We start from the raw sequence: 27,379 nt of genomic DNA, 5'->3' as shown, positions 1-27,379 counted from the left end.
TTGTTTATTTAATTTATACCCCGCCCTTCTAGACCGAAGTCTACTCTGGACGGCTAACAACACTCCAAATAATGATACAATAAAATAAAACAACAACATGAATACAATTAGAGATGACCAAATAAATTAGTTATTAACAGGATGAAAGGCTTGCCTAAAGAGCCAGGTATTGAGATTGCTCTTAAAAACACCCAGTGAGGGAGCCAGACAAATTTCTGGGGGAAGACTACAAGTGCATGGACCAGAGTGGTGAGGGCTGAGACATCAAGATAGGAACACAGCTGGGAAATCCGCCAAAGATGGAAGCAGGCGGCGTGGACCACTGATGCTACCTGCGTTTCCATGGTAAGTGCTGGATCCGGATGGACACCCAAGCTGCAAACCTCACTCTTTGTGGTGAGAGTCACTCACTCACTCACTCACTCACTCACTCACTCACTCACTCACTCACTCACTCACTCACTCACTCACTCACCAAATGAGAGGGAGTTTCCCAAACCACAGATGGCAGGGCCACCCACCCTCAGGACCTCCGTCTTTTCCAGAATCGTGCGTGAATTGATTTACTTTTTGAAGGGCATGGCAATCAGCTCACATTTCACAGTAGCCATCTTACCCAAATATTTAGATGTAATGCAAATGGACTTTGAACAATAAAATATATTAAAAGAAGTGTTCGCTTGAAAGCCTGTAGCACTGGAAGGAAACAGAACAGCAATATATCTCTGTCAGTCCAGGTGTATAGCTCCCAAAGCCAACCAAGCTATTTCGGCACCTCAGGCATAAAGACCAATAAGCACCTCTTCCACTTTCCAGCCCTCACACTGGCTGCCTCTCATAGCCACTAGCATAGTGGTAGTTCAGTATTACAGACAGAAAAAAAAACAAAAAACAGACCAGACTGCAAAGTTTCTCTGTAGCCTGAAACTCATGATCCTGGCATCCATGACCTGGCAAGTTCCACACAGTTGTGCACTCATTCCAATACAAGGGCCGGCAGGTGGGTGGAGGACAAAACCTCAAATGCAACAATTTTAAAAGCCTGTGTGGCCTCCTTGACTGATATACAACACAGTTTTAAAATGGATTAAAAGTCCCAAGAGGATGCACACACCAAACCAAAAACCACATGACTTGAAATTGACTTCAAAATCCCCGACCCATCACCTGACTGATTACAATAGTGTAACCGGGCCCTTAAGTGAGTTGATTTCAGTGGATTTTCTTGCAGTATCAGGAACTCTGTATTCAATTCACAAATAATAGTCACTAATAATAAGTTAGCTGGCTGGATAGCTCAGTGGTTTAGGTATCTGGCTGCAGAGCCAGGGGTAGGGAATTTGATTCCCTACTGTACCTCCAGAGAGAACAGCCAACCTGTGTAGCCTTCGGCATCATCCCAGGGCATCCCCAGAAGAAGGGAATGGTAAACCACTTCTGAGGACCACTACCTGGAGAACCCCGAAAAAAGTCAGCATAAGGCAGAATTGACAGCACATAATTATTATTATGATTAATATTAATAATAAACTGACAACTAATATATGGCACTCCGTGACACCAAAAATCTACTGTCTGATTCCCCCAGGTGTAAAAAAAAAAAAAGTCTGGGAAGAAATGCCATTTCTGTTCTTGGCACCAGACTTATGATATTTCAACTTTCAGGACTTCTGCCCTACAGAGGTGAAGGCACTGCATGCAAAGCAAGTGGAGACGCAAAGTTTTCTGTGAAGCATAAATTCCATTCAGCAGTTTGATTGACTGAAACTTCAGCTAAGAAGTGCCCTCCTGTCTCCCGATCTTCAACTGTTAATGAATTTCTTTTGTTGCTTCCAGGCAAGAAACTGGGATCGTGCAGTTAATGGAAGTACATTTAAAAAACAAGCCTTCCCACTTCTATTAAATGTAATTGCTCGCAACCCACTTCCATTGAAAGCCATGCTGAGGGTAACCCACACACGTTCCTGTTGCTTGAGTTCTTTCATGTGGGCATTCCCACATGGTTTTGCCATCACTGCATGAAAAGGCAACAATTAATTCTTCTACAGTAATTCCTAGGAAACAACAGTTCTACAAAGCACCCGTCTGAATTCCTTTAAATAACCCAAGCCGCTGAGTCTGTGGGGGATAAAATCTATAGCAGAACATCCACAATGCAAAAGCTGTTGATTTGATTTCAGAAATGGGAATGGGAACTTGAGCTAGTTTTGGAGCCAATGTTCTGCCCCCGCCCCCCCAAGGATCCTCCGGGCACTGTGTGACCCACCAAAAGTAAAAATAAATACAAAGGCAGGAGCAGACATCAGCCTCCAAGTTTGGAAAATGGGTATTGGGAGATCAAATGGTGCAGCAAGGAACCATAACCTATGTAAAAAGAAAGTTATACTTCTGGAAATTTTTTAAAGCAGCAGTGCATACTGTAGGTGGTGTTTCCCCCCCCCCTCCCTGGGAATTTTATTTTGGGGTGGGGACACAGAGCAGCCCATTCTGTTCCAGTCCACAATCCTAGCCCATACCTTGCCCACCCCAAATTAAGCTGCATTTATTTATTTATTTATTTGAGAGAGAGAGAGAGAGAGAGAGAGAGAGAGAGAGAGAGAGAGAGAGAGGCAGTGGGAACATAAAATGTCTAGAGGTGGGTATCCAATCTTGCCTAGAAAAATACACTAAAGTAAACATGCCTGCTGTACTCTTGATCAAAATTTGGCATGCATAAAGGGGAGGCAGAAGATGCTGGGATCTTCTGCAGAGGGTACCTGCGGAGCTACATCTGATTGCCAGACCAACCTATGAAACCAGGTAGCAGTGCACCACCATCAATGAGCTGCAGCCACAGAATTTGCACTGGTGGCAGAAAATGTGCCCTTTCACCAATGCAACTTCTGATTTCCAAACCGTTTCCTTTTCTTTCTATGCTGGTGACAACAAATAGCAGGGCCAGCCAAGACATCATGCTACATGAGACCACAAACAAGACATTGCCCATTGTCCACATACAGAAGCAAAGTAGAGAGGCAGCTGGACCACACTTCAGTCTTGGCAATGAGATTGCATCATATAATCTTCTGGAAACCTCAAAGCTCCAAAGCAAATTAATTGTCAAATGAGATCACACTGGAGAAATCCCACGCCCTATGCATCTCATCTCATTGAATTGTCCAGTAAGCTACTAGTTGTTGATCTGATAATTCCTTACGGGTTGATTTGCAACACATTCCTGATAGGGGGCAGCAGCTGACAATAAAGCATTTTCAAATCCTTCTTTATCAGCCATATAGGAAAAGGCTTTCCTGCAAAATATTATGTTGTACTGAAAAAAACAAAATGGAGTTTGCTCTGTGTGAGAAATCTGACCTTGTCAGAAATCTAGTACAGTATGGAAAATGCAATCTTCTAAGTGCTCATGAGCCTCTACATGCCTAGAATTCTCTTTGAGTGTTAGTTAAGGTTATTTGTTTTGTAATGCTTCTAATTTTATCTAAGGCTCTCTGCTTCTCCTCAGTGCTCTGTGCTCTTTAAAACATTGTTCAGATTCGCTTTCAGCTAGGGATATTAGTGAATAAAGAACAATCCAGTTAAGTAATCATATGCCAGTGTTATCTGGCAGTTAAATCTCCATATATTTGAATGATTGTACATGTTATTTTCAGAATTAGGGGAAATGAATCCATTTTTAAAATATTATGCATATATACACCACACCATACACCATATTGGAAAAGGCATTCATGTGTAATAAAGGGAACACATTGTTGTTGTTTAGCCGTTGAGTCGTGTCCGACTCTTTGTGACCCCATGGACCAGAACACGCCAGGCCCTCTTGTCTTCCACTGCCTCCCAGAGAGTTTGGTCAAATTCATGTTGGCCGCTTCGATGACACTGTCCAACCATCTTGTCCTCTGTCGTCCCCTTCTCCTCTTGCCTTCACTTTCCCAACACCAGGGTCTTTTCCAGGGAGTCTTCTCTTCTCATGAGACGGCCAAAGTCTTGGAGCCTCAGCTTCAGGATCTGTCCTTCCAGTGAGCACTCAGGGTTGATTTCCTTTAGAATTGATAGGTTTGTTCTCCTTGCAGTCCAGAGGGGGCATCTATAATTCTGCAGCTACTCACAGGAGACACAATAAGGAACTCTCTGCCTCTGCAGTCACATACTTAAACCACTGAGCCATCCATCCAGGCTCGGTTCTTAAAATGGGGCTATTGTTTTTTGTTGTTTTTAATGTGTTTTTAGAACTGTTGAGAACTTGCTTCTGGCCCTGATCTCCAAAGCCTGGGCCTCAGGTACGTTCAGAGGCACCCAATTCCTTAAATTCCTGGCATCTGTTGACCCATGCAAGCCATTATTTTCCACCCTGCTCTGGTCGGTGGGATCTTGAGGGTGGCAGCAGAAACAAACAAAAACCCAAAACAGCAGCAACAAAACACCTCCAAAAAGGAAAAAAAAAGGGGGGGTACCAAAAGACAAGGATGTTGACTCCTCCATTAATCACATAACATTGTCTAAAGATATTAAAAAGTACTGTATTAAAAGGCAATCTGCCAGCAACGGAGACACAACATGAAAAGAAAATGGAAGCAAGCAAGCAAGCAGCTGCTTCTTCGCCGCCTGAGGCTCAAGTTGTCCCCTCCCCAAGCCACATTCTGGCTTTCCAGACCGCCTAATTGAAGAAGAGGCTGAACTGCTAGATTCCCTCATATCTCCCTCCGGTTCCCCTCCCCCTTCTTTTCTGGCGCGCTCGGGACCAGCCTGGTGGGCGGTCGCTATCCCGCGAAGTTTGAGCCTCAAGCGTTTCCGTCGCGGCCTCCGCCCGCTGAGGCAGTGAAGCGCCGCTCTCGATTCCCCTCAGGTGTCGCTCTCTGGCCCTTTACCCTTGACTTTCTCCCCCGCCCCGCCTCCGATTTTCCTTGCAAGCATTATGTCCAGCGTGCTCAAGTCTGTCGATTACGAAGTGTTCGGCCGGGTGCAAGGTGAGCGACGCGGAAGGAGAGGCGAAATTGTAGGGGGGGGGGAAACGGAAAATTATTAGGGGAATTGGGGGGGGGAACAGGAGAGCCATTGGGGACCTAGCTTTAGGGCGCATGCGTGAAGCTGCCCGGTAGGCTCTATAGCGGAAAGCGCACGCTAGGGAGCGTGGCGGCGCGTGCGTGAACGAGTCTGTCCCGGTCAATTGTCTCCTGCCATTCAATGTGCGGCCTCAAGGGGGCGACGTGTTTCTCGTTTGTACTAAGATCGTTACGCGCATGCTCGAGGGGCCATGCAAACAGCAGGCGAAGTAATATCCATGCGTAAAGGATGGAGGGATTGACTGACGATTTAAAGCCCCATGCAGTTTGTTCATCGATTATTAGTATAAGTTATTACTAATAACAGTAGCGTCACTAGGAAGATGCACGCTCCCTGAAGTGAAGAACGCTGGTGAAGTATTATTAAAAATGTGTATAAAAGGTGGAAGGAAAAGGTTCCAGCTTTGTATGTTTGCCATCATCGCTGTCATCATCATCCTAGAACTGCAGAGCTGGAATATTTGGGTGAAGACTTTTCTCCCACCTCCAACCCTTTGGGAGAGTTTTAACTAGTGTCTTCCGCAGTAGCCTAGACACCCGCGAAATCCAAAACGGGGCAGACAAGAAACCATTTAATTTGATCCCTGTAAGAACTAAATCTCAGAGAAAGGACTACAAATGAAAATCTATTTGTGTTGGTATCTTTGACCATGGGAATTTATTTTGGCCACCTGCATTTTTTGTGAGAATTGGTGAATGTCATATAGAGTTAGGATAGCAAAGTCAGCCTGTCTAATAGTATATTCCTATACATACCTTATAAGAAGTAAGCCCCATAATTTCAGTAGGGATAATACCCTGGAAAATGGGCATAGAGTTGCAGCCTCAGTGTTCTAAATTCTTGTGGTTTGTAGGGTTACCATCAGGGCAGTTGTTGAGGCATATGGAAGCTATAGCTCAGTAGAAATGCACCCACTTTGCACGAAGAGGGTCTCATGTTCAGTTTTTCCAGCATTTCTTATATAAGGTGACGTCCCAGCTCTTATTACTCTAAGTGTGCAGAAGCAGGTTGTCCCAAAGAAAAGGTTTACAAATGATTTTTTTTTGGGCTTCTCTTGCATATAATTGGATTATTTTTCTACTGAGCCAGCATGGTTCATGGGATGGAATATTGGAGACTGGACTATACTGTAATTACCTAACACAGCAGGGTTCAAGGAGGACTCTTTCAACTAAGGTTTTATAGTTGTTTCCTTTAAGCAGGCCAGTAGCCTATCTTGCTCCAGTCTCTCTTTGCAGTGCTTTTATAAGGCAGGAAGGGCAAGGATCCAACACACATGTGATGGTCTTAATCTCCCCAAGGTTCCTGTCCACATCCCCAGGTTGCACAAACTGAAATGTCTCCATTATAACAGGACAAGCAGGAGCCAAAGTTCCATTGACATGACCTGTGTAAACTACAGTATTGAAGTCAGAACGAATCCAAAGCAAATTTATCTCCAAAATATGGGCTGCTGAGTGGTCACCATCTTGTTCTTGTGGCCAAACAGGTAACCCTCTCCTGACCTCCTGAAAAAGCTCCTCTGTCCTGCTTTGCACAGATGCAATGGCAGCAGAGAAGAATTGTTTCTTCCCTGCAGCCACTACTGTTGAACAAACCTTTAAATGCACCTTAGCTCATGTTTGGTTGGACTCACTCTGAGTTTTCCCAGCATTGTCGCTCTAATCTCTGTCCAAAGTGTTTCATCACCACCAGCTTCCTAATAAACCAGGGCTAGTTTAGCTCTACTGCTTGAGAGGATGAGCTCAGAAGTGATAGTATGCACAGCCACGACCTTTTCCCCATTCTAGAGGTCAACTGAGGTTCAACAGAACCTCTTGCCAAGGCAACAGGGAAACTTAATCAGCGAAATAGTCATGCAGCTAAATAAAGCCATTGCTATGGCAAAATCAATGAATATTACAGTAAGTAAAATACCTCCCAGTGTTACTAATGACTCTGATGTGACAAATGGGTCCAATGCCCAGGTCAGTGGTGGCCTATTGGCATCGTAATGTGATTATCCACCTGCTTCTGTTGCACATCTGGCTCTCCCTTGTTAGATCTGGGCTGTCTTTGTTGCTCTCCAAAGGGCTCATTCATAATCACCTATCAAGATATTTCATCTATAATTACAAACATTGCATGGCAACTTATGCCACTTATTGTAATGCCCCAAGCCTCATGTTTGTGCTCTAGATAGAATACTTTTGTCTTTCCAAGTCTCTGTAATTGGCAGGTTTGGTCTTTTTTTTACTGATGTTGTGTCCTTGCATTTGATGACACGTTTTAGAGTTTTTATTGTTTTAATTATATTTAATTGTTTTAACTGTATTCCTTCATCTTTGTAATATTATATGGATTATGAGTGATTTCAAAATGTTTTGATTAATAATGAATAAAATAATAAATGTTTCCGAACAGGAATGAATTGTTCCTTTAGTAGTTCCAGAAACTAATATTTATTACTTTAATTTTTTGTGTTTTCTTCTAGGTGTTTGTTTCCGAATGGTAAGACAATATGAAGTACAACCATCTTGTTATAACTTCTGTTTCATATTTTGAGAATAAAAAGTAGGTCTGTGTAGTGACCCCAAGAGTACTAAATTTTCAGTGCTAATTTTGTATAGTTATTATATAGCTATGGAATATATTCTTAACTCTTTTTTACAACACAGTAGAACCCTGTTTTTATGAACACTATTTGTACGGATTAGTGAACCTTTCCCTTCATCCGGATGAGAAAGAAAGACTGAGGTACGTATGTATGATTTTTTTGCATTGCGCAAATATCACATACATTTAAACAGTTGGACACTGTGATCTTTCTGTGGTCACTATTCAAGGACATAAGGCATGCAAAGATTGTGTATGAACAACACACCGTTTTTCACAATGACAAAGAAGCGCAAGCGAACTGTGCTCACTTTCCAAAGCAAAACAGAGATTGTTGAAAGGTTGGAGAAAGGTGAAACAGCAACAGTGTTGGCAGAGGAGTTTGGTATAGGGAAGTCAACCATTTCGCAACTCAAGAAAAACAAGGACACTGTGTTGCATTTTATCTCAACTATGGGCAGCGAAAAAGGCAAAAAGAAACGGAAAACAATGAAATGTGCAAAGAACTCCACATTAGAAGATGCTCTGTATGCTTGGTTTTCTCATATGAAAAGCCTTGGTGAGCCAGTCTCAGGACCCCTTCTTTGTGAGAAGGCCTTGGAAATGAACAGGAAATTGAATGGGAATCCTGACTTCAAAGCTAGCTCAGGATGGTTGGCGCGGTTCAAGTCCCGCCGTGGGATTCATCACCTTGGAGTTCATCATGAGAAACTATCTGCCAATCAGTCACTTACCCAGTTATGGGAACTTCCCGATTTCAAAACAGAGGACAGCTGTGACACTGAGCCTATTTACAACACTGTAGTAGTTCCTGGGCCCTCCCATTCAGAAGCCTACAGTGCATTAGAAATTGCTCTCCAGTGGCTAGGAGATCAGGAAGAAAGCAATGTGGTGCAGCTTCTGTTTCTGAAAAGCCTACGGGATTTGGCTGCACAAAAGATAGCAGTTTCCCTCAAGTGAAAAACAAATGTTGAATTTTTGGCAACGGTGAAAGACTAAACAACTTAGTTCTGTGTGCGATTTAGTAAGTTGAAAGAAAGATAAAGTCTTCTTGGTGATTATGTACTATTATCACTGAAAAATAAATCAACACAAACATTTTTGTTTATTACTTTCTCAGTGAAAGCACTCTGTAGCTACGTACTGTAATTCTTAACTATATATTTAAAAAGCTTTATTTTATGAACTCCTTTTTCTTCAGTAAAATCTGGTTCTACTATAAATAAAAATACAAAACTCTGTTCTTGTTAATCTCCCTGAAAACAATAGCATTTGGGATGAGGCTGATTTTGAATGGTGCTTGTGAGGCTAAAAATTAATTTGGAAAGTATTAGTTTTCAGATCTTAATTTAAGCAGATTTTTGCTTATCTTGCATTGGAAATAAAAGCAGAGCTTGAGCAATCTGTAATGAGTTTTAAGGAACAGACCAACTAGATTTGATGTCTTTCTTACAGCTGGACTGCATAGTTACAGCAGTTGGTACTACTTTAACTGGCAGAGATTTACGGTATCTTGTGGAGTCTTAGGATATGTAGTTTGGTGAGCTAGCTCAGCTCTAGTCCAAGGAAGAGCACCAGAGCTCTTTGGCAGAGAAATCTAAGTCGCTCACCAAATTGTAAATCCCATTTCACAGAATATAGTCCTGAAAATTAAAGTGGTATCAAATTGTTATAGGAGTGCAGTGTAGATACACTCTTAGTCTTCTCTGCCTCTTCTGGACATGTGGGTGAGGAGGAACATTTGCACACAAAGTTATTTATGTTTTGAGGGGGAAGCAGAAAAATTCTATATGGAGCTGTGCTAGTTTCATTTTGCCCTTTTCCCTGGAATTCAAGAAACTATATAATGTGTTCCATGTAGTCAAAGGAACATTTCAACTCAGTGCAGTTTCTTCCCATCTCAATGTGCTGTTGTCAAAATCAGGCATCATCATTTATCCTGTTTTGTATGAATCTGGAAGCCATAATTTCCATGTTTGGAAGAAGTGGGATCTTAAATGGACCTCAAATTGCAAAAACTTCCTTGTTTTTGTAAATAAAGTTTCCCAGTTTGAACACAACAATAAACCCCAGTTAAGTCCATTGCTTTGTGTTTCAATTTGCCATGAGGGCAAGGCCTGAAAGCAAAAATCTCTTGTATACATTGGCTTATTAAAGTGTGATAGTTTGAAAGGGGGCATGCCTACTCTATTGCGTTCCCACGAGCCATTAAGCAAACTCTTTTTTATGAACAGGCAAGTCTCAGACTATTTAGTGAGAAGACTCTGGTAATCTACTCTTGAGAAAGAAAAATGCTAAAAATCCACACGTAGAGAAGGATTGTCCTTTAGTCTGCCTGAAACAGCCCTTTGAATTGCAGCTATATGCGGTTGGTTTTAGCAACCAACCACATATAAGTGCATATTTGATTTATATACCATTAGTGCACTCACTACTCTGGGCAGTTTCCAAGTTAAAACTTTAAAAATCCTAGAGACCCCACATAGTAATACGTATAACTACAGTTCCAAAGAAGAAAAATGTGTTCGGAACCATCCTAATATAAGGCCTGGCTTTCTCTCTCTCTTTCTCACTCCCTCTTTCACTCACACACACACATACACACACAAAGAATGCTCTCCTATACATAGCAAAGTACTTCTATGCATATAAATTTACATGCCAAGAAGAAAATGGGGCTAAAAATAATCTTCTTGAAATCTAGTTTTCTATGTGAAATAGTTTTGTGTATTCTCGAAGGCTTGCATGGCTGGGATCCAATGGTTGTTGTAGGTTTTTCAGACTGTTTGGCCATGTTCTGGAGGTTTTTCTTCCTAACGTTTCACCAGTCTCTGTGGCCGGCATCCTCAGAGGACAGTAGTCAGAACCCTGTCTGTGTTCTGGTTCTAACTCCTGTCCTATGAAGATGCCATCCACAGAGACTGGTGAAACGTTAGGAAGAAAAACTTCCAGACCACAAACCTACAGCAACCATGAAATAGTTTTGCTTTTTGAGGTATTAGTACAGAAGAACTCCAGGGACATGTCAGTTACTGTTTTATGAGAATTAGACTTAAAGTAAAAGCAACTTGTTCACTATAGATGCTCAAATGATAGTTGGTTGTATGAACTTACCCTGGAAGAGAACAGTGGAAATCTATAGCTTTAAGTTGAAAAAGAGAAAGAAAGATCCAGATCTTATGGATTATATAACTTGCTCCTGGACTGAAGGCCCTGTGTATATTTGTTTGAGTGGTTAATACACTCATTCTCACAGTCTTGACTGGAGAAGTCTGGTACACACTAACCACTTCCTAGTGCATTTAAATTGTTTGGTGACAGCCTGTGTTTAGGGAATGTGGCAGAACTGATTCATACAGTATTTAAAACATGAAAAGAGGGGGGAAATTGAAAAGTCACCAAGAAAACCCCATCACTTGATTTTTCTGATTTGGTGGTACAGTAACTTGATAAGACATCTGTACTAGAGGGGAAAGTAAATCCAGAAGTATTTCCTTGGAATCTGAAGTATTTCCAAACTTGACTAGGAGGGACACACATGACAAATGAACTGTCTGTTTCACACATGCACACACACAAAAGAAAGAAGGGAAGGAAAGGAAAGGGGAAAAAAGAAGGAAACATTGCAGCGCTGCCCTTGGCTTTGTCATTTATTGAAATGGTGTCATTTGGAGCAATTAAACATTATCAAAAGCTGCAAAACTCGAGAATTTAAGAACTACTTCAGAAGCCTTTCTGTTGGTGATCTCAACAAGTGAAGTTGGGCAGCTGGAGATGAAGAAAAAGACTTTCCGAGTGCCTTTCCCTGACAGATATGTGAAGCACCAGTGATTATTTGAGACCATTGTCTGAGACTTTTAATGGTTTTATTTTATTTTGTTTACAGTCTGCCTTTCCCCCAATGCAGGACTCAGGGTGGCTGACAATATGTATTAGAAACAGATACGCCTAAGAGCACAATAAATTATTATACAGAAGCACTGTTAAATTATTTTAAATAGCAAGCATCAAATTAAAACAGGGTGACAAATACTGAATTGAAATCACTTCGAAATGATTTAAAAGCACATTAAGAGAAACATCTTACTGTTTTTAAATGTATTTCTTGGTTATTGTGGAGTATTACTTTCACTTACAGGACAGTATAGTAATAGAATGAATGAATTATCTGAAATTTTATATGGCAAACCACACAAATCTTAATGGGACTTCTTTCTGAATAGGCATACAAACGACTGCACTCTTAATGAGCTGTGTGCAGTGTCATGGTTGCAATGTTATAGAAGCAGATTTGCACTAAATGTTCCCTTGCTCTTTGACCCCCCCCCCAAATAGGTTGTGCATCCCTAGACTGGTGCTGCTGCAAAGTTGTAGCCCTTAATTTACCGTATTTTTCGCACCATAAGACACACTTTTCCCCCACAAAACAGGGGGGTGGAAAGTCTGTGCGTCTTATGGAGCGAAGAAAACAGATTATATTTTCCTGTTTTCTTCTCCTAAAAAAATTGGTGTGTCTTATGGAAAGGTGCGTCTTATGGAGCGAAAAATACGGTATATGTGGAGCTGCAATAGGGAGGAGAAATCTACATGGTTTTGTTTTTCTGCTGGAAAGTGACAACATTGCATATTGTGGTTTTATTGATATTATTACTGCTACACCAGTCATACATACAGTATGTGTGTTTCATGTTTTTACAAATGTTGCGTATTGTTTGCACCTGCTGCTGTTTGATATTGCCACATTTTTATTTTTGAAGCCTATTTGAGCATAATTTTGAATATAAACATGGCTTCACTGTGTTTGCCATTAATAATAATAATAATAATAATAATAATAATAATAATAATAATAATAATAATAATAATAATAATAATAATAATAATAATAATAATAATAATAATAAGCTGAAACAGGTACAGAGGAAATAAATGTCATTCTTCTCTCTCTTCCATTGAGAAGGTGACTTTCCCCACTTTCAAGTTCAGAAGTGGCAGAAGGATCCGAGAGAAATGAGCAGGCACTGGTTCTTTTCAGACAAAGTGAATCCTCAGGAAATAAATCCTACAGAATGAAATCATGATGTTGAGGCTCGCCTGGGTTAATAGGGTTCTGGGGTACTGAATAAACTTTGTGTGTTTTTTGTTTGTTTTTTAAACTAGTATGCAGAAGAGAAAGCTAGGAAAGCAGGAGTAGTTGGCTGGATTAGAAATAGCAGTCAAGGAACGGTCACTGGCCAAGTTCAGGGCCCAGAAGATAAAGTAAATGAGATGTAAGTACCCCGTTTCCTCAGTGTGTGCCAGCTGGCTTCACTAACTTGCCACATGTTTTTAAAATGCTGCTGCATATTAATGAAAAGCAACCTTGCCAGGTTTTGTGGTATAGAAATGCTGAAGGCCTATGCATGGATTGACTTTGCTCCAGGTTGAAATGAAATTAATATACAACCCCATATCTTTATTGAGTAAGAAATTAGAGGCCGAATTTGATGCTGCCGAATGGTTCCCACCCCCACCCCATTGAAGGCCACCCTGGCTTCCCTTTAGTGATATGTGAAGTCTGAGCTTGGCCAAGGCTGGGCATTTGCAGTAGGATGCCCAAACTGTTTAAACAGTTTGAAATCTGTACTGTATAATCCTTTTACGGAGAAAAGGCTGTGTGTGGAAGCCATAAAGGGAACACCTCCATCAGGAAATACAGATTCCTTTGGGAGGCTTTCTTCCCTTGCTAGCACCTTCCTAAAATATAAGCGGTAGGGGGTTGTGCCGTGGGCTTGCCCCTATCATTAGCCAGGGTGGAGCTATTGAGTTGGTTGGCAGATGCTGGAAAACAATCAAGAGAACCTCCCAGACTCAACTCTTCCACCAGTACTAGTATTGCAGCAAGATTAGATTGCCAGTCCATCCAGATTCTATATATAGAATGCAAAGACACTTTTTTGTTCTTTACTTTAGACTAGAGAGCAAAATCTCTACATCTGTACACAACCATTACATGTTCTGCTAAGATTTTTGTGTGTTACCTCTTCGCTGCTTGAGAATGTGAAGCTTGTTGAGATTTCTTGTGATCAGAGAGCGTTGCTAGAAACATCATATGCAAGGGCACATGAATTCTGGGAATGAAAAGGCTGAATTTGCACTCTAGACACCACTAACCCAGTTGAAACATTTCTGTGTCAGTCAATCTCAGAGCTGAGAAATGTTCCTTTTTGGTGACTCTGTGCCCCCCAAATCCCCCTTGGCTATGTTGGTTGGGAGATTTGTGGGGGTCATTCAAAAATCTAAGATTTCTAAGTTCTGGTTAAGTTATCAGTAGACCAGCTTATATCTGGGGAGCCATATGAGCTGTGTGAAATAGTAGCAGAAATAATGGAGCAGAAAAGTAGAATAAGAGCACACTTCATTTTTTTCCCTATGGAGAGCTACTGTCGCCCAGAGACCTTTGGGTAGTGTGGGCAGCATATAAGTTAAATACTGTAAATAATTAAATAATACTCATCTTTATTGTAGTTGAAGTTAAAAGTAAGGCATACAACATTCTGCAGGATTAATGGTATATTCAAAATTCTGCTTGGATGTGTAGGATTAAGGACATGTCAGTATTTAGTCCATTTTAAGCAGAACACAACTTCCTGGTAGTAGTAAACATAAGAAGTGGAGAGAAAATTTTTTGTTGGGAACAGATGACTGAAAAAGCTCTTAGAAAATTTCCTGGCTGAGTTATTTATAACATCCACGTGCCACCCTTCCTTCAAGGAAGTCACATTGGGATTCCTCTATTTTTCACTCAGCAAATTTGTGAGATAGGTTAGGCTGAAGGATGGATAACTCAGTGGTTTAGGTCTCTGGGTGCAGATCCAGAGGTTGGGAACTCAATTCCCCGCTGTGCCTCCTTGACAGGGGATGGACTTGATGATCTGCAGGGTCCCTTCCAGCTCTGCAGGTCTAAGATCTAACATAGGCATCCAGTGAGATTCATGGCTCAGATGGGTTTGATCTTTTATTCCACATTGACTGTTCCAGTGTATTTGGCTAAAGAACTTTCTATGGAAATAGAGGTGGTTTTAAAACAAGTTGCAGTCTGAATCTGTGAGTATTTCCACCCATTTGTCTACGTATAGATATAATATAAATACCTCCGTTCATATTTATTTATTTATTTATTTATTTATTTATTTTATTTTATTTTATTTTATTTTATTTTATTTTATTTTATTTTATTTTATTTTATTTTATTTTATTTTATTTATACCCGGCCTATCTGGACCAGTGGACCACTCTAATTAATAGAATTTAAATGTTCATGCACACTGGTTAAAGTATTACCAAGGGGCTCTTTCCTAACATACTGCTTATTATGCATGTCTGCGCAGATTATGATGCAAACGACAGCATGAAAACTTAGAGAAGCATAGAGAAATATTTTCACAGCTCACATGTTGTCTCTGTTTGCACACATGCGTGCGTGCATGTGCACATTCTGCTTTGCTTTGCTTTGCTTTAAAACCCTTCACAGTCCTTCTGGGTTCTAGGGCATGCTGCATTTCTATGGTCCTGGCTATATAGTTTCCTAGTGGTTATGTTTTCTCTGCAAATGGATGACCAAGATTTTCAGGAGCAAGTAACAAGCAAGAAGTGCTGCTATTGTGGATTTCCTGCATGGGCTGTGGGTTGGACTAGATAGTCTTTCAGTTTCTTTCCAGCTCTATAATCCTAAACCTGAATTAATTGGTCTATTTATCCCACTTGGAAACACAAGGGAATTATGTAAGAATGCTGTTCGCGGACTTTAGCTCTGCTTTTAACACCATTATACCCCACAGATTAATAGACAAACTTAAAGATCTTGATTTTCCAGATTCTATCTGTCTGTGGATTTTGGATTTTTTAACAAATCGTCCACAAAGGGTTAAACTGAATGACTACATCTCTACTGACAAGATACTCAGCACTGGCACTCCACAAGGCTGTGTCCTTAGTCCACTACTGTTCTCCATTTATTCATCGGATTGCACCAATAACCATCCCAGTAATAGGATTATCAAATTTGCAGACGATACTACACTAGTAGGACTTATCTCTGGGGATGATGAGTCTGCGTATCGGGACGAGGTATTACAGCTATCCCGCTGGTGCAAAAAAAACAATCTTTTATTTAACATCCAAAAAACCAAGGAATTCATAGTGGACTATAGGAAAAAAAGAGCAGACATTCAGCCACTGTATATAGATGGAGTTTGTGTGGAACAGGTGGTTGAATGTAAGTTTCTTGGGACTATCATAACAAATGACCTGACTTGGAGTGCAAACACCGCTGCGTTAATCAGGAAGGCACAACAACGGTTGTATTTTCTAAGGATTCTTAGAAAGCAACAATTGATTGAGAGTTTGTTAATCACCTTCTATCGGAGTTCGATTGAGAGCATATTATCCTACTGTCTCTGTGTATGGTTCACGAGCTGCACAGTGGCAGAGAAAAAGGCAATTCAAAGGGTGATTAAGACGGCCCAAAACATCATTGGCTGTTCACTCCCCTCTTTGGAAGAATTGTATAAGAACAGATGTAAGAGGAAGATATCTAACATACTGAAAGACTCCTCTCATCCGGGATATCAGCTCTTTAAACTATTACCATCAGGAAGGAGATTCAGGGTATTGAAAGCAAGGACAAGCAGATTCAGGAACAGTTTTTACCCAAGTGCAGTATTGAGTTTAAATGTGGGGCCATAGGTTTTTGGTGGATTTTAATTGCTGAGAGAAAACGGGGTATCTATATTTGGATGGTGAAAGTTGTGTATATTTTAACTTTTTTTTGTAGTGTTGTCCAGTTTTACCTTGGGGAAGAGCACCTCATTTCGTTGCACCCACTTGTGAGCGCAATGACAAATAAATTTCTTATGTCTTATGTCTTATGTCTTATGTCTTATGTCTATTGCTCTGTTACCCATATCTCCTTATTACCTTGGTCTGAAAAAGAAATTCTTCCAAAATCATTATAGGCTCTTATGGATATTGCAAGATGTATGCATCATGTTGTAACTTGTTCCTTCCAGTGCATACCAGTTTGTATCGTAGTGAAAGTTACTTAATGGGGGAAAGTGTGATTGTTGGCATATTAACTAATAATAAAAAACATTAAGGCTGAGATGCAGACATTCAGACATAGAGACGTGCAGAGATCAAATGAATGACCGCAGAGGGTGGAGACTTGTTAGTCTAATGTTGGGAAGGAAGGAGACAGGGCACTGAGTAATGCTGTGGAAACAATACAATAAATCAAAGGAGTTCCAATTTCTGTTGTGCAAGGATAATTGGAGACAATTACTTTGGCAGAAAAGCTCTGCCAGGATTGCTAATTGCTTCACGTAATGTGATGTGTATATTTATTTGGCTTTCTCATTTCAGGGGAGAGGGGGTTAGCATGGAATGCACAAATCCAAGCTGAGATTTTTCTATTAGAATCTTTAACGGGTCAAAAGTATGCCATTCTCCTTGAAGGGCTACCACATCCATCTATTTCCAGCCCTTATGGCTACAAAGGTAGATTGAAAAATAAATAAATAAAAAATGGATCTAAGTTGCAGGAGATGAATGGTCCTCTTGAGCCAGAGCTCTTAGGAGTTACGTTCTGGTGTCTTTTTTCCTATACTGTTGGAAATTTGTCCCTCATGTGCATTGCAAGCGATCTGAACTGGCAGCAGGGTGGAAACACAGATAGACAGATGAGCTGGATGTCCCCTTCCCCCCCGGGTCTTCTTTAAATCTGTATGTGAATTGCTACATGTAGGGTGGCTTCCTTCCTTCTTTCTGTTCTTTCCCCTTTGTCAGAGCCAGCAACACACAATGGCTTCACAATGGCTGCTTCAGCAAACATGAATGCATGAGAGCCAGCTTTAGGGTGCCCTGTACCTATGTGAAGTCTTTTTCTTTCAGTACTGGTTGTAAATGGATCACAGGAAAAATAACATATATAAGAACAATAATTAATAGTAACAAGCTAATGCCCTGGAAGACAGAAACAAAATCCAAAATAATCTAGATAGGCTTGAGCTCTGTCCTGGAAACAACAGAATGAACAGGAATAAATGCAAACTATTGCACCTAAGAAAAAGAAATCAAACATACAGTTACAAGATGGGAGATAAATGGCTCCGAAATACTACGAGCAAGAAGGGTCTTGGAATTGTCATAGATCACAAGGTGCTTATGAGCAAGATCTGGCTGAAAAAAAGGAAAATGCTATTTTTGGCTGTATTAACAGAAGTATTAATTCTGTTAATAGGAGGACGGAGGAGGGACATGGTGGTGCTGCGGGTTAAACCACAGAAGCCTCTGTGCTGCAAGGTCAGAAGACCTGCAGTCGTAAGATGGAATCCATGTGTTGGAGTGCGCTCCCGTCGCTTGTCCCAGCTCCTGCCAACCTAGCAGTTCGAAAGCATACAAATACATGTAGAGAAATAGGTACCACCTTGGTGGGAAGGTAATGGCATTCCGTGTCTAGTCGCGCTGGCCACGTGACCATGGAAGATTGTCTTTGGACAAATGCTGGCCGTACAGCTTGGAAACGGGGATGAGCACTGCACCCTAGAGTCGAACATGACTGGACAAATTGTCAAGGGGAACCTTAACCTTAACCTAACAGAAGTATAGTTTCCAAATCCTGTGAAATGCTAGTTCCCCTCTAATTGACACTGGTTAGGCCTCATCTTTAGTGTGTCCAGTTCTGGACACCACACCAAGAAGGATGCTGACAAATTGGAACACGTTCAGAGGAGGACAACAACAATGATCATGGGGCTGGAAACCAAGCCCTATAAGGAAAGGCTGAAAGAACTGGGCATGCATATTTTTGAGAAAAGAAGATTGAGGGAGATATGATAGTACTTTTCAAATACTTGAAAGGCTGTCATACAGAGGATGAGCAGGATTTGTTCTCGATCATCCCAAAGTTCAGGATATGCAACAATGGGCTCAGGTTACAAGAAACCAGATTTTGGTTGAATATCAGGAGAAACGTCCTAACTAATAGAACAGAGCACAACAATGGAACCAGTGGTGAATGCTCCAACACGGGAGGCATTCAAGAGAAATTTATATAAGCAACTGGCAGAAATCCTTTGTTTAGTATTCTTGCATTGACCGGGGGGTTGGACTCGATGGCCTTATAGGCCCTTTCCAACTTCATGATTCTCTGAGTCTACGTCTCCACCTCTTTTATTTAATTACCAATTTCCAGAGTGGCTGTTTACATTCATTATTCACAAGCCGAGCATTAGACTGCTGCACTCTGTTCATATAAAGACCAGACAACCCAAACGTGCTCCAACAGCACTTTGCTCTCACTGTGAGCTCTAATGCTCTGGCTCTGGGGAAGCAGTACCGCCTGATCTGAGCTATCAGGTGACTATGACAAGTAAATCTTTGTTCACTAGTTTCTGTAATACAGTAGCCTAAATTTCGTTCTCGAATGTAAGCAGCCTCTCTCTGATGCAAGTGAGATCTTGACTACATACCTACTTAGCTTCTTGGAGTCCTGCAGTATAACCACCGGATACTTGCTAGGACCGTATCTGATAAGGGTTGTCCAGTGAAAGTAGGATGGTCGTTCCCTTCATGCATATTCCCTCATCCCTGCCTGTCATAATGAAAGAGAATCAATTCTGCAAATAAATAATGTAATGCAGATTTGATGCCACCCACATCAGTTAACTTCTGCTATTTTGGTTTGACCATCAAAGTCTTGAGTGCTTGACCTCTTTTTGACACCTTCACTGTGCTCTATAATTATATGCTATAATAAAGTTGTTCTAAATGGGTAAGGGAGCCCTAAAAGACATAAATCCCATAACAGCTCAGTGAGGTCTGAGCATATGCAGTAGCCACAGGATGCTGTCTTACTGCATGGACTGGGTTTTGGAGTGTCAATTGAATGGAAAGAGCTGACTGAAATCCAGAGGACAGAATCATTGTGTTGCAAGGTTTACTTGTATATAGCAACAATTTTGGCATTGTATTTAAGGGCAACAGCTAAATATGTACTGTACAGCCCTGGCTGTGAAGGTTTATGATATCTTTCAACACAAGCAATTTTCATTTCAGCTAATCAAGAGCTAATCATCTTTAAAATATATGAGGCAGCCTATGCATGCAGGGACTCTACAATCTCATTGCAGCACATCCGCACCTTGGGATAGCTATGTTATGCCACAGTTCAGTGCCAGTCATCTTGGTTTGGGTCTGATACTTATCACAGTTTGGTGAATACCATTAGAATATACGTGGTTTAATGTTTTTAACTATTGTGTACATAAAAGCGATCCCCTTATTTGTTGTTGTGTCCCATTAAGTTGTTTCCAATTTGCAGTGGTCTTGTGACTTAAGGGTCTCCTGTCATTAACAGCCTTATTCGATCTTGCAAACCAAAGACTGTGGCTTCCTTTATTAAATCAACTTATCTCGTATACAAGTTCAGCTATTAGATCTATTTTATTTTAAAAAACACCTGGCTAATGAACTCTAGGTGGAGCTGTTTGACGGAGAATAGTTCATTGTGAAGTACTGTACTTGTTGAATAATTGAATCCTGATCTAATTTTAGCTTTATTCTGAGATAACCATTCTCCAAATGGGAGGGTGTCCTTTCCCTCTACTGTTTCTTGTAGTCTTTTGTTTCCCCCAGTCACAAGTGATATATACGATGGATAACTGTGTTTGCGTGTTAGTATCCCTGTGCATTACAGTCTCCTTCTTGTGGTGACTGACCATTTGGGAGGAATTGTGGTTCGCCTATGGGCACAGCAGAAGACTGCAGATGCCACCAGACACAGCTTCTGCAACTTCCTAGGAAACAGGAAGTCCCAGGATGGCAGCCATTTCATACAGTGAGGAGAGAGCACAGTAAATATACATTGCAAAGATGCGATCTGTTTTCTTTCCCAATAAACATTAAACACAGACAGAGTTCTAGCTCCTCTCCTCTGAAGATGCTGGCCACAGAGACTGGTGAAACGTTAGGAGGAAAAACCTCCAGAACACGGCCAAACAGCCGGAAAAACCTACAACAACCAAATATTAAACACTTGAACATACATGACACAAGGAAACTCACAGAATTGTTGGATTTGTTTTTAAAGCAGCAAGTATATCAGTTCATGCAAAAAAAGAGTCTCTCCTTAGAAGAAGCAGGTGACTTATAGCCTTCCAGACATTCTTGAGCATTTCTCACCACTGGCTGATGGGAGTTGCACAAATCTCTGTGCTTAGAGAGCCTGCCAAAAATTAGATGTGTTCCTTTTAGAGCAACCCAAGACATTTTACCCTCTTCTCCCACGACAGGGGGAACAGTTCCTCAAGCCAACCAACCTTTCTCAGTACCGAAGCCAGAAAAATTGCCATTTGCAGTCCTTTTATGATCTCTGACAGCAATGGGTTTGAACGGCCTCCTCACTGTCTTTGGGTGAGCACCAGCCCTGGTTTTCTTTTGCTGGGTGATTTCCAGAATAACTCCATTCCTCTCAAAACACACGTGCTCACTATTGCTATATGTTTTCAGACCCCACACACTTGCAGGTAAATAGGTATGGGGAGTAGCCAATAGCCACCAACCATCAAAACGCATCCAGATGATTGTCTTGCCATTGATGTCCATTGAGGAAACCTGTTTAGCTATTTAAAAAGGCTGCTTGTTAAATAGACAGTGCTTACATTTACAAAAGTCAATAGGTATTCTGTCTTATTTTACATGCTTTAGGGTTAAAAGTCATGTTTCTCCCCCTTCAAAAAATAGCACGTCAAGAAGTGGTCTCTTGTAGCTGTGCTTCTTGATCTTTTATGGGGGGTTTTTTGTTTTAGAAAATGAAGCTGTTGCACTTGTTGCTATAGAAACCTGCAAGGATATGACAGGCACTCCTTTTTTGGTGTGAATTTTGTTCACGTTTACATTGCAGCATAATTCTCATTTACAAAGCGTACAGGCAGGGAACTTTGGTGGAGGTGGAGGTAAATTTATCCTCCAGCATAGCGACAAAAATGTAAATTTAGACACAGTTTTTAGAAGATTGCTGTTCGTTCCTGCACAAGCTGAAACGAAGTAGATGTGTTTCTAAAGAATATAACATGAACTGGTGGGAAATCTGAACAATGCTGCCTGTCCATTAATGTTGCATTTCTGCTGAACTAAAGTCACTGGGATATATATCAGTGATTTCAGTAAAGTGGCCAACTGACTAGAAGGAAATATGGCCTGCTAATATCTCTAATTATCCTGTAGCATGACATTTTATAAGCTAATTGTGCAGAGGTTTGGGGGCAGTTGCTATCTAGAATCACCTGCTTATTAGTTCCATTGTGTGACTCCAAAATTTAATGTTATGATGCTTCAGGATTTCTGGTTGGTTCTCGTCCTTTGTTAGGTATCAGTTATGTATGCTCCATTCACTTGTGATCTGTTTCTAGGCTTATTATTATTAAAGACCTAAACAATGGACTAAACTGGATTAGGACATTTCTTTTCCAGACAGTAGGTATGACAGTCATTGCTGTGTCTTAATTTATTGGCTAAACCAGAATTTATTTATTTATTTATTTATTTATTTATTTATTTATTTATTTATTTATTTATTTATTTATTTTATAACCCGCCTATCTGGTCAAGCGAGGACCACTCTAGGCGGCTAACAACCTTAATTTCCCCCGTTAGTCACTCTAGTGATTAAAATAGCAATTTGTTGTCATTGCATATTGCACTCATATAAAAATAAGTAGTTACATCACATACTGTATTCCATTGCACACATATATATATATTTGCAGAGCTTGGTATAGAAGTAACAGCTATAGTTACTTTGGGGGTAATGATTAATGTCGTGATTTACAGCAAAAAATGTTGCTTATCTAGCAGTATAATATCCAGGTTATTATTGTTTTATCAATGATAACTTGCTTGTTCTAGTATAGTAGTGAAGTCTCATTTTCTAAATCTGGAGGTAGCTTGAATTTGTAACATGGAGGAAAAGATGTGAATAATCCCTAAGATTTAGCCAGCTGCTGAAAAATGATCTTTGCAATGTGGTTATGCCTGCAGATAAAATCCATTGATCCTAGCTTGGGGCATCCAGCTATGACATGGTGTATTATTTCTTTAGATTTATGAGAAGTTCTAAATTTATCACTTGCATGTCACTTCATAATTAGTGTCTGCTGGTATCTAATACAAATAACTTAGTCTTGGATTGAGCCTATGAATCCCTTCATTTAAGCCTCGAGTTCAAATTAACATTGTCATCCAGAAGATAACTGGAGTGCTGCCTGTGTAATTCTTTCTCAAGCCATACGTCTCTACACTGTGACACTCTCTATGCATAGATTGGTTGCCACTTGGAAGCTGGAATAGTTAGAACTTTGCCATTTTCTATCATCTGATGAAGTGAAACCATATTCCAATGGATGTTCAGTGGTGCGTCGACTTGCAACCACCTTGACTTGCGACCAATTTACGACCAGCTGCGCAAAATTTTGCTTTGACTTGCGACAGAGGCTTTGACTTATGACTGGAAAAAAAGGTGGGGAAACTGCTAACCGTTGGTCAGCAAAGAGGCAGCTTCTCTGTAGCTCCTTTGCCCCGGCTGTTAGAGAGTGTGCATTCCGAGAGAGGCCTCGGACTGCCTGGTACAGTACTGCTTTTTGCATTTTAACATTTTAAAAACTGCCTGTTCTGGGTGAGTTTGGGCTGGGGGGGTATGTTTCTGTTCACCTACTCAAGGCCCGCCCAGCACCCACCTTGCCTTCTCCCTGCTTGCCGCCTTGGGAGGGAGGGTGGCGGATGTGAGCGGCAGTGCGTCTTGGGTGCGCGCCGGCTTCGTCCCTGGCCGTGCACAGCCGCCGGCCCAGATGTTTCCGTCGTACCTTTTTGCGCCTTGAAACCAGAGCCGCCACCGCTTTCTCTTCTTCCAACCTTCTCACCAGTTATTTCTCACTCTTGGTTTGTGCTTTTGCTGAGGCATGGTGTAAAGAAAGGAGGTGGGCTAAACCTGGTGGTGGTGTGTTTTTGTGAGTGCGCGCACGCATGCACGCGTTTCGGTAGGATTTGTCCATTTGGAATGCCTTTCTCCCGCTCTCCTTTCTCCCGCGTTCTGCACCATTTGGAATTTTCACATCAATCTCAAAGGTAGCCCCATGTAGGACACATTACAGTAGTCTAATCCCTAGACTACAAGCACATGGACCAGAGTGGTGAGCATCCCACCATCAAGATAGGGACACAGCTGGGCAATCTGCCAAGAGGGAAGTAGATGGTGCGGGAAACTGATGCTACCTGGGTTTCCATGGTGAGCACCAGATCCAGATGGACCGCCAAGCTGCAAACCTCACTCCTCGTGGTGAGAGTCACCCCCCCCAAAAGTAAGGGAATTTCCTAAATTACGGATGGCGGGGCCACCCACCTTCAGGACCTCTGTCTTGTCAGAGTTCAGTTTCAGCCCATTCATCTGTATCCATTGCAGTACAGCTTCCAGACAGCGCTGAAGGGACGAAATGGCACCCGCTGTTGTAGGGGGGGAAAGGAGATGTAGAGCTGGGTGTCATCAGCATACTGATGAGATGAAGCCCCACATCCCCTGATGACCTGACCCAGCGGCCTCATAAAGATATTAAACAGCATTGGGGAGATGATCGAGTCCTGTGGAACCCCACATTTGAGACTCCACGAGGCCAGTACATTCTCCCCAAGCTGTACTCTCTGAGGATGGTCCTCCAAGAGGGATTGGAGCCAGGCAAGCGCCAGACCACCGATTCCCAACTCGGAGAGCCTCCCCAGGAAGATACTGTGGTTGACAGTATCAAGACAGCTGAGATATTGAGGAGGACCAACAGAGATGTTTTGCCCCGTCAGCCTCCCTCAACAGGTCATCAAACAGGGCAACCAATGCCGTTTCTATGCCCTGAAGCCCGACTGGAACGGATCCAGGCATTGGTTTCATCCAAAAGGGCCTGTAGCTGGCCAGTCACCACCCTCTCTACCATTTTGCTGAGGAAGGAAACATTGGCAACAGGCCTATAATTGCCAACCTCCGCCATCATATTTAGTTTCTTCCTAATAGGCCTAATTAGTCTCTCCTCCTGGAGAGACCCATTAATTATTTAACGACGAATCTGCATAATGATGAAGATTTTGCGATCGCATTGCGATGTTCCCTATGGGGAACAGTTGCTTTTATTTCAAGCCAACTCTTCTACAATGACTTATGTGAAGGTTTAAGCTAATCAGTTTTTGGCTCAAAATCACTCATATGTTTTCCAGCTTTTAAAAGTTACTGATATATCACTTCAGACCTGTATCAGTTTCTATCAATAGGATTTCTTTTAAAAATATCATTTTTTCCTGGCATTGTACTGTAAGAAACCAGAGACATTTCCCATTAATTAGAGACAATCTTATCTCCTCTCTACACATAACAAGTCCGTGATTTATGATTTCTTGTTGTATGATAGAATATTTTTTTCATCATTGACTAGAAGACATTCATAAATGAAAAACATTTTACTGCTTGAATTTTTATTCTTAGTGTCTTAAGTGGTCCCTTCAAAGTTAGTTGTGTCTAGAACTTTGAAGGACTACTAGTCTACCAAGTTTAATTCAGCATTGTCACTTTTTAGTTTTTTCATTGTACAATAGCAAAAATAAAACAGAACTTGTAACTAATTAATTAATAAGCACACATGGAAAGAGATAACTCATTTGATAAAAGGTATAGCTGACCTTTCATGATCTGAAAAAACAGGTATAATTAAAAATAGGTACAAAGGTTGCTGCTGCCTTATGGTTATTTAGGCAGCTTATATAACAATGATTTTTAAAGCTGATTTAAGCTATCTAATTTTCATTTATTGACACAGATACACCTTTGGATGATGGCACCAATACTTTTATAGGAGGGCTCAAGATTTCTTATTTAAACCATCAAGATCACAGTACTTCCAGCCTGCAATTCCAAAAGAGTATGTTAATACTGTACTGGGATTGCCCAGCTGCTAAAAATAATAATTTTTCTCTTTCCATCAAGTTCTGTTCTGAATGGCTCCTTAACTCTATCAAAGAACTTGTTCCTTATGTTTTAATTGACATGTTTGTGGATATCTAGACATTTTTAGGTTTTCAGTTCCTCTTAAGCATTGAGTAAACTATGTGTTAGTGAACACATCATTACTGCCCTCTGAGAATTTGTCTCTTTTGATGTGGATAATAGCCATTTATTAGCACCAAAGTTCATTTTGATTTCTATACTGTAAGCCTCAACGGTGTTTAAGAGACTTTTCTGTTTATCAGAGGAGCCTGCAAACAACTATAGCATTCATACACTTTGTGAAACATCAAGTTCATTTCTCTGATGACGAGGCTTGCAGTCTTTACCTTTTTTCTAGTAAGGATATATAGTTACAGAGTGAAGTCTCTGCTCCTTAATTGCATTCTGCTTTTTGTTAAAAGTTGAAACTAATAATTCTATTGTCCCATTTGTAGATCCTTAAGACTGCAAGAAGTCATGAGTAGGGCACAGAATTAAATTATATTAAAATTAATATAAGCAATATAAATATAATCAATAGTGAGCAATTCCTTGTAGTCATAAGATTTCTTAATATAGCCTCTGTTGGTTTGTTAGGAAGCAGTTGCATTTGAAAGAACTGTACATGTTTTGGGAAATAATTGATGTGTATAGTTTGTAAACTATGGGTAAACAGGTGGTAAGTCAGTGATCTTCAGGATCGGGGCAACTGCCAGATTTATAAAGGAGATGGGTTATCCCTTGTATGAAGAATTCTGAAATAAGATTAGACAAATGAAAATGAATCAAAGTCAGTTTTTTTCATCAAAAGTTATGGATCCCATCCACTTTTGGGGCTTTCCAATTTTGTGTCATCTTCAATGCTTAACATACATCCCTGTCTTTTATTTCACAGAGGGCTGTAGGTGGTAGAGAGTTGTAAATTTTATATCCATATTGAAGCCAAGGTATTGTAAGTTGTGTCTATTGACACAAGAATATAGATTTCTCACAATCCTCTTTAGGCGATAAAGTGGCTTTTGAATTTACTTTTGGTTGTAAAGTCAAAATAATCAGTCTGATCTGGTATAACACAGCTTCCAATATTCTTAATTTCTGAAACCTCATCTAATACTGTTTTCACAAAATTTAAGGGCCAGTATACTCAAATGATGGAGGTGAAAGTAAGTAACACATCTCTTGATTCTCTCCCGTTCACTGATATCAGTTCCCACAGACCTGCTGTCCACCAATTGTATAAATGTGACAAATTCTTTATGTCAGCTGAAGGCTTAATACAACCTTTTAATTAGGATTTGTAGAGTATTGTCTTGCATAAGCTGAATCATGACATTTTCTTGGCTCTTAAAGGTCATTTTGTATGGAAATGCCACAATCTAACTCAGCTACCAATTGTACTCTCCCCATACAAGCTTTTCTATTGCATTCATAGGAATTTTGTAGATCTGTAGGCTTCCATGTACCCCCCAAACAAATTCTTAACAATTGTACATTCTGTAACGAATCTTTATAAACAAAACACGTTTTTCCATACAACATTTTCTATTAAAACTAAATTAGTGGCACAATCCAGGCAAGATGCAATTATACCTACTGATTTCTATGGAGGTGTTAACCGCATGCTTAAAATTGGAATCGTATGTGTCCACCTACTTTCCTGTGCAC

The 27,379-nt window shown here is 40.7% G+C and overlaps 1 protein-coding gene across 1 annotated transcript in view; it reads left to right on the top strand.

Annotated features, from left to right (window-relative positions):
- Nucleotides 1-4,774: 4,774 nt before the first annotated feature.
- ACYP2 (acylphosphatase 2) overlaps nucleotides 4,775-27,379 on the top strand; it is a 75,405-nt gene continuing 52,800 nt past the window's right edge. The window contains exons 1-3 of the mRNA XM_020809927.3: nucleotides 4,775-4,967; nucleotides 7,538-7,554; nucleotides 12,820-12,929. Of these exons, the coding sequence (XP_020665586.1) occupies nucleotides 4,916-4,967; nucleotides 7,538-7,554; nucleotides 12,820-12,929 (179 nt within the window). The 5' untranslated portion in view covers nucleotides 4,775-4,915. The remainder of the gene's footprint in view (nucleotides 4,968-7,537; nucleotides 7,555-12,819; nucleotides 12,930-27,379) is intronic.

The sequence above is a fragment of the Pogona vitticeps genome, chromosome 1 (assembly GCF_051106095.1).
Source record: "Pogona vitticeps strain Pit_001003342236 chromosome 1, PviZW2.1, whole genome shotgun sequence".
Lineage (NCBI taxonomy): Eukaryota > Metazoa > Chordata > Lepidosauria > Squamata > Agamidae > Pogona > Pogona vitticeps.
This window is presented reverse-complemented; position numbering and strand designations above follow the sequence as displayed.